The sequence below is a fragment of the Ipomoea triloba genome, chromosome 4 (genome assembly GCF_003576645.1).
Source record: "Ipomoea triloba cultivar NCNSP0323 chromosome 4, ASM357664v1".
Lineage (NCBI taxonomy): Eukaryota > Viridiplantae > Streptophyta > Magnoliopsida > Solanales > Convolvulaceae > Ipomoea > Ipomoea triloba.
The window spans coordinates 12,910,996-12,918,723 of record NC_044919.1 but is presented as its reverse complement, the minus strand read 5'-3'; the positions used below and the strand labels follow the sequence as shown (position 1 = coordinate 12,918,723).

Sequence of the window (7,728 nt, the reverse complement as noted above, 5' to 3'; positions counted from 1 at the left end):
ACATTTTTCTCATAAATATTACACTTTTCCTAGTAACAAACATTTTATTCGTAGCTTATTAGTATTACATTTTTTAGTATAAGTATTACAATTCCTTATACACCTGACCCATCTCACGAATAAATCCTAAGATAAATTCAGAGGACATCGACCTTAACAAGAACGAGAACAATAATACAAATAAAATAAAACTATATTATTGTGTTGTCATTTTTTGTTATTATATTGTTATATATCATCGTAATTAAATTCAAAGGGAATTGTTTAATATGGGGTTTTATCACATAATTTTAAGTAAAACGACGAAGTTGTTATGCCTCAAGTGATTTAAGAAGCAGCAAGCCCCACCGAACAAATGCTAGCTTTATATGGCCATAAATGCAACCGTTTTCTGACTTGCTAAAGTTAAAGTTCAATTCATTGCTTCGTGGCTGCTGAAGATGTTGAAAATAAATGGTTTATTGAGAATTGAGATGATGAGTGTATGAGCTTCAATATTTAACTTATAGATACAAGAAGATGCTTCAAAATTCACAACTTGTTTTGCGGAGAATTTTCTTGTAAATTTTGTAATTGATAATTTGTCGCTAAAGTATGTATTCTTAAGTGTTTATTTACTGCAGATGTAAGAAATGATACAATCCTACATCGGTTTCACAAGAGATTGTGAAGTGGTACTTAAGTTGGTGCCAAATCTCAGCTCCACTCATGAGCTAATTTTTGTGGTAGAGTTAGGGTCTTGACTTGAGTGTCGTTTGATACGAGAAGAGTCCGGACTCCGGAGTAACTACCTGGTGCTTGATAAAGAAGTCCAAACCCCTTTTCAAAGGGTGGGCAACAACGATACAATTAATCCCACATTTCCAAATTAACTCCACAAGAGTTTGCGCAGTGTTACTTAAGTTGGGACGGAGGTGATGAGAACCTATAAAGAAAAAATACACTCAATAATTTATAAACACATAAACTCCCATTTGATGGGATATAAAACATACTCTCACTCTCACAAATTAGCACAAGGAACAAGCACTGCTTGAGGTAACAAAGGAATTCATTACAACAATCCTAAAAGGAAACATACATTTACCAAGATATATAGTAAATAAGTTTTAAAAGCATCATAACACATAGCTTACAACATTTCTTGATGAGTCACTTAATTAGCTTCAACATATATCGCTTCAAACCACTTCAAAGATAATAAGCATGATGGGAAATTATATGGAGAGTCCTTGGAGGCTTAATTTTGAAGTAAAGAAGTTAAAGTCATGATGCCAAACGTTGAGTCGCTTCAACCAACACTCTGCGGCATTGTAGAGGTCAATAATTCTCTCATAGTCATCAAAAGTATTTCCATTTATCCAAATCTCATCATCCAATCTATATGTAGCCAACCCAAATGGATATGGATAAAGAACATCCCCAGTACTCTTTTTAATATTGTTGTTTCCTTCTTTTCCTTTCACCATTTCCAAAACTTTCTTCCCTTTCTTATCCCCATCCTTGTCCAGCTTCACTCCACCTGTATTTGTACCGCAAAATAAAAATTAAGCACTTTAATTATAAAATCACCTTAAATATATTTAAAGGAAACTATTCAAATTTTCAATGAAATTAAATTGTAAAGGATAGATAGATAATTCTTATTTAGTTTGTCAATATTTATATATGTTTTTGGGCAGATGCCGGTAAAGGCCAACTCTAGCACCCGGTGGCTGGGGGATTGTTGGGTGGAGGCCGGTAAAGTCCAAGTCCATCACCCAGCGTCTCAAAAATGTGTGGCGGTACAAGGAAATAAAGTTACGTTTTCTCTACTAGTTATAGCTTTTGGCATAAGTGGTAAGCACTTGTTCTGTATTAGAGCCAGGTCACTTGTGGGTGTTGGAAGCTTGGATGAGGGGAATTGTTAGGCGGAGGTCGGTAGAGGCCAAGTCCAACACCCAAGGTCTCAAAAATATTAGACTAGTTGTAATAAGCGTTTGATCCTAATATATGTGTAATTAAATTTTCACAATATTTCGTACCTCGAATAGATGATGATGAGAGAGCATGATAGGTAAGGAAGCAAGTTGACAGACGATCCTTGTGATTTTCCTTTGTTGGAATTTGATAAATAGGGTACCTAATTAAATAGAATATATAGTATATACAAATTAGCCAATGATAACATATTACTATACAATATGTCAAATCAATGATGCAATTCTATTAGATATTTATATATTGAGTTTAATGAATTTAACAATATAATATAATTGTATATACATACCAAGCAACTGAAATCCAACTTGCCGGGGACAAGTCAGTAGTTTTGAATGGAGTTTTTTCCCAAAATGGTCCATCGACTATTGCTCATTCTCAATTTTGCATTTCGACTTTCAATTGCACCTAGTGTGGTCCCTCGACTTTCAAAAACTCACCCAATTTGGTCCTCCGTAACATATTCCGTCAAATCAGTCTTAAAATGGAGGACATTTTCGTCCATTTACCTATTGTTAACCTAATAAACATTGAGAAATAGTTGAGGGACCATTTTGAGAATAGTCAAGGGACCATTTTGGGAAAAACTATTTTATTTATTTCATTTTTGTTTATTTTCATTTTTTAGACTCTATAAAATTAGAATTTCTATACATTTTTTTCTTACAAATATAAATAGTTAAAATCATGCAATCTATCATAAAAATTTTTAACTTTTTTACAGACTTTTTCCCTCTATCTAAATATACAAACTATTCCTATGCAGATTTACAATAAGTTTCGTAAATTTCATAAATACTCATTTTTTAAGCACCGATTAAAATAATTCTTAGTCACATCTGTAGTACTAAATATATTACTTTGAATTTTTTTATAAATAAGATATAATATTATTAAACTCAAATAATTAAAAATAATGTGCCCACAGCACAAAAGATTTTATGATTGACTTAAAAATTAACTATAAATTTTATTGTTGAATACAAATTGACAATTATTAAACATTATTTATAATAATTATTGTGTCCCGTGTAACATACTAAAATTATTAGGAAGGATTTTTATAATTAAGGTATAATTTAATTAAATCAAAATTGTTAAAAATAATGTGTCCACATTACAAAATAAATTATACTTGCCTTAATAATTAGTAATCAATAAAAAAATAAGAAGAGGAAAACATATAAAAGATATCATATAATATCTTAAATAATGTAAATTAATATAAAATTTAATAATTATTTCAAAATCAAATACGGAAAATATTGCAGGAAACATTGACGAGATTTTACTTTTCGGCTCACCTAAGAAGTTTACTAGAAAAATTTACCTTTCGGTCCAATATTTTCAGAAGTTTACTAGAAAAATTTACCTTTCGGTCCAATATTTTCCCTACATTTTACACTCTTTGGGCCTTTCGGTCCAATATTTTCCCTACATTTTACACTCTTTGGGTGTCTATGCTTGAAAAAAATATATTATTTTCAATGGTAAAAGTAATATTTAATGTGATACATAGTGATTGATTGTCTATGAACATAAAAAAATAAAAAAAAAATAAAAAAAAGTATATGACTATTTATGAAATTTACGGAACTTATTGTAAAACTTCATAGGAATAGTTTGTATATTTAGAGGGGAAAAGTCTGTAAAGAAAGTCAAAAATTTTGAGGTTGGATTGCGCGATTTTAACTATTTATATTTGTAAGAAAAAAATGTATAGAAATTCTAATTTTATAGAGTCTAAAAAATGAAAATAAACAAAAATGAAATAAATAAAATAGTTTTTCCCAAAATGGTCCCTTGACTATTCTCAAAATGGTCCCTCAACTAGTTCTCAATGTTTATTAGGCTAATAATAGGTAAATGGACGAAAATGCCCTCCATTTTAACACTGATTTGACGGAATATGTAACGGAGGACCAAATTGGGTGAGTTTTTGAAAGTCGAGGGACCATATTAGGTGCAATTGAAAGTCGAAATGCAAAATTGAGAATGAGCAATAGTCGAGGTACCATTTTGGGAAAAAACTCTTTTGAATGTCATGAGCCCAGGATGCACTTCTGCAAGTTCAGCAATCTAAAGCCAACACAATAAGAATTTTGAGTATATTTATTGGTTTCACTATTAGATATATTCAAATAAAATAATACAAAAATGAGAATTATAACTCATTTAAGATTTAAAATTTGAACTCTTAATAATCAAACTAGTTTTTGACATCAACCAAATTATTATGCTTTCCACATGGAATTATTGATTTTCATCATAGAACGTATATTAATATACATACAAGTGTAACACAAGTTAAACGTAGAGAATGGGATAATAAAAAAACACATTAACAACTCGTATCTCTAACAAATGTGGGACAAGTGATTGTCACTAGTAATTCTTTCTATAGAGCAACATATGTTCCCATTGCTTATCTCCCCGTTCCACATGTCTCATATATCAAATTGAAATAATTAATTTGGAGTAATTAACAATTTAAATTTACCAGAATTCCAAATATTAGGCTCTAGAAAATCATAATCCTAACTTCATCATCAACCTAAAAAGTCTTACCAAAAGACTTACACGATATAAAAATAATAATAAATAAATAAATAAAAATTCATAAGGTGCTATCAAATTAAACATGTAATTTTTTTTTTGAAACATTTTTTACAAGGTAGCAAAGGTCTCATTTATCAGTTTTTTTTTTTTTGAATACTACTAACTCCTCATATATCAGTTTGAAATAACTAATATCAATTTTAAAATACTAGAATTCTAAAAATTAGGCTCTACGAAATCATAATGCTAAGTTCATCTTCAACCTAAAAATTCCTACCAAAAGACTTATATGATATAGAGGAAATAAAAAAATTTTTGATAAGGTGTGTTATCAAACATGTAACTATTATATTATTTTCATCACCATAACCATTAATACCTTTTCTATGAATGGAATTCTCCAATATGGAGATAGTGTATCACAAAACTAAAAGTAGAGATGCCCATGTTGTTCTACCTCTGAAGAAGGCTTATCAAAACAATCCTTGTTTCTCTCTATGGAAATGCCATCCCTCTCATTGTTTGAGGACTCGTCTTTTTTCTCCCCTCAATACTGGCAACACCTTCATTCTCTTTTTGGTTTCTAGGGAATTAAAACATAAGGGGTGTGACAACATAAATATTAATAGTATGTATAAGAAATGTAGTTCAAGTAGATACTAGAGCTAGTCCTCATAAAATTAACTTGATATACTTTTAGAGTAATGATTCTAAGATTGAGTAAGAATTAAACAAAAAATCTTACCCAGAAGTTTGTTGTGGTTTGTTGGTGTAGATTTGTATGGCAAATAAGTACGGCACATAGTATTGTGTAACACTTTCACCACTATTTAGAATAACAGGAACGCCAACGCCATATACACTCCATTCCTCATAGCAATCCCACAAATCTCCAAGAGTAAAACACTCAATTGTGTCTCCATCTTTCTATTATCATAGGGTATTGAAATCATTGATAAAAGGAAAAACAATAAAATTACTGCTTAAAAATTTTTATTCTTGTAAACTAGATTCTTGACAATAAAATTCTTTCTTTTGATTTGGTGCCGGATACGGTTCGTTCTACTCTTTTGTATGATCTTCGGGGTTTTTCTGCCCATAAGCGTTTCCAGCAATAAAATTTTTGCTTAAAAAAAGACTCTTGACAAAAATAGCAACAATTTTTTTTTTTGTGGATTTGTTTTTTAAAACAAATTTGAAATCTTTCAAACACATTTTTAAGGATGTCAATTGCATTTAATTAAGTTTTTAATTAACGGATTAAACAAACATGTTACAAATTTTATTTCGGATATATAAAATAAAGGAAAAAAATTTATTCAAAGGGCCAAACAATTATGATCATTTATATTCAACTCTATCAATACTTAATTCGCAGATCTACAAGTTTTTTATCATAAAAACTTCAAGCAACATACTTTTTATTGGTAATTTAGAGCGAGGTTTCATTAAAAAAAATTATCCTAAACAATAAGTAAAATTAAGAAATTTTTTTTTCCGCAAAATGAAAACTTTATTAAGAAATAAGTCTCGGAGTCGAGAAGCCCCTCAAGTCATACAACAGAGCCGTGTGAGCAGAGGAAGGCAAAGAGTTGAAATCAAAATAAACAGAGCCGTTTGAGCCGTTGTAGTATTTTTAAAATGTTTTTAATTTGATTTTTTTATTTAATAGTACTTCTAATGTAATTTATAAATATATAAATTTTATATATTAATAATAAACTTAATATGATGAAAATTTTAATTAAAATAATTTCTGCAAACCAAGGGTTTTTTTTTTTTGTGACGATGTAATATGATAAAAAATTATTAAAGTGTGTTTAGTAAATACATTCTCAACTAAGGGTTTTTTTTTTTTTTTTTTTTTTTTTTTGTAATGATGGAAAGCACAACCACTACTTGAAGAATGAAGATATGCACTCCCACTCATGCAGTCATGCGTACTAGTCTGCAAACCACACAAGATAAATAAATCGCATTAGAAAACTTTGTGTGATGAACTGGAATAAGACAGTGCGGAATGTGTTTTCGACTTTATAAGTTGTAACGTATATGCAATAATTAGTTTGGTATAATAGTTGACTCGGTGCGAATTTGTCATGTCTAGAAGTGTAACATATGTAATTATTATATTTACTTTAACGTACATGTAATAATTAGTTTTGGATGTAATCTCATTTAATGCTTTCCAAGTCCTTCAATATTTAAAAACAAAAAAAAAAAACAAAAAAAAAGTGTGTTTTCATTACCATTTTGAAAATGTGAAAACGTAAAGTGTAAAAATATGCTTGAGCAGTTGAGCCATTCGACCAAAGCAAACTATCATATCACACAATCAATTTATGAATATTAATACCATACAAATATATATGATATTATAATTGAAAAGTTTTCAAAATATATTTATTTTTATGAAGGAGCAATCGAAGATGACATTGATAATGGAGGTTGGCTATGGTGCTGCTTTCTCATTTGGTCCTGCTGGAGCAGACTGATTAACATGAGATGGTGATGGCTGTGTTGGCTGCACCATCCCAAGCATTATTTGTGCCTTAAACAGATCTCTGGCCAAGGTAGGGTTTTCAATGAGAATTTGCCTAGCTTGTTCCTCGTTCTGTTCCATCAGCTTCTTCATCTCACACATGATGTCGTACAGCTCCTTCTTCGACTTCCCAACGATGTTCGCCGCCGACATTGCTCTGATCTTTTAAAAATGCACAAATTTTAATCGCAAAAGTCATGAGATATGGAGATCGCATGATTCAAAAACAAATCTAACAGTCCATAAATCAAAAACAAATCTAATACTGTTACCTTGGGTAGCCGATGAGGGCAAAGGCAAAAGCAGCCAAGCAGCGACGTGAGTAGAGGACTGGGCGTCGAGTAGTAGAATGGAACTCTTATAAAAGGGGGTGATCGAAAAACGGAAGCGGAAGGAGTAAAACTAGGGGTACATTGGCGCTGGTTTTGCTGTAAAGCAAGCTAAAATAATTTATTTGGGACCCACAAAGAGGCACGCTTTACAAGTTTTATATGTTAAGGTTAGTTCAATTATGCAGGCCAGTCTTCTGAAAAGCAGGTTCGGAAAAATAATTTGGGGCCACAAAGAAGTCTTTGCGTGCTACAAGCCAATTTGCGCTGTCATAAACAACTATTATTACTAAAGCAAAGCTAAACAAAATGTTGCGC

At 30.7% G+C, this 7,728-nt stretch overlaps 1 protein-coding gene across 1 annotated transcript; it reads right to left on the bottom strand.

Annotated features, from left to right (window-relative positions):
* Positions 1-1,217: 1,217 nt before the first annotated feature.
* Positions 1,218-7,234, bottom strand: LOC116015825. Its single transcript, XM_031255991.1, has 7 exons — positions 7,040-7,234; positions 5,285-5,466; positions 5,047-5,122; positions 4,013-4,059; positions 2,270-2,308; positions 2,025-2,122; positions 1,218-1,522 (listed from the first exon to the last, which is right to left on the bottom strand). Exons 1-7 carry the CDS (start codon positions 7,232-7,234, stop codon positions 1,218-1,220), a joined length of 942 nt encoding a protein of 313 aa, XP_031111851.1.
* Between the last annotated feature and the right edge of the window lie 494 nt (positions 7,235-7,728).

What these genes read in the sequence shown, in the direction of transcription:
- LOC116015825 (XM_031255991.1), bottom strand. Translation starts at nt 7,234, where the DNA reads ATGTCGGCGGCGAACATCGTTGGGAAGTCGAAGAAGGAGCTGTACGAC. An exon ending in CTCAAACAATGAGAGGGATG is followed by an intron (nt 4,060 to 5,046) that starts GCATTTCCATAG and finishes TGTTGGCTTTAG; the next exon opens with ATTGCTGAACTTGCAGAAGT. An exon ending in AGTTGGATTTCAGTTGCTTG is followed by an intron (nt 2,123 to 2,269) that starts GTATGTATATAC and finishes CTATTTAATTAG; the next exon opens with GTACCCTATTTATCAAATTC.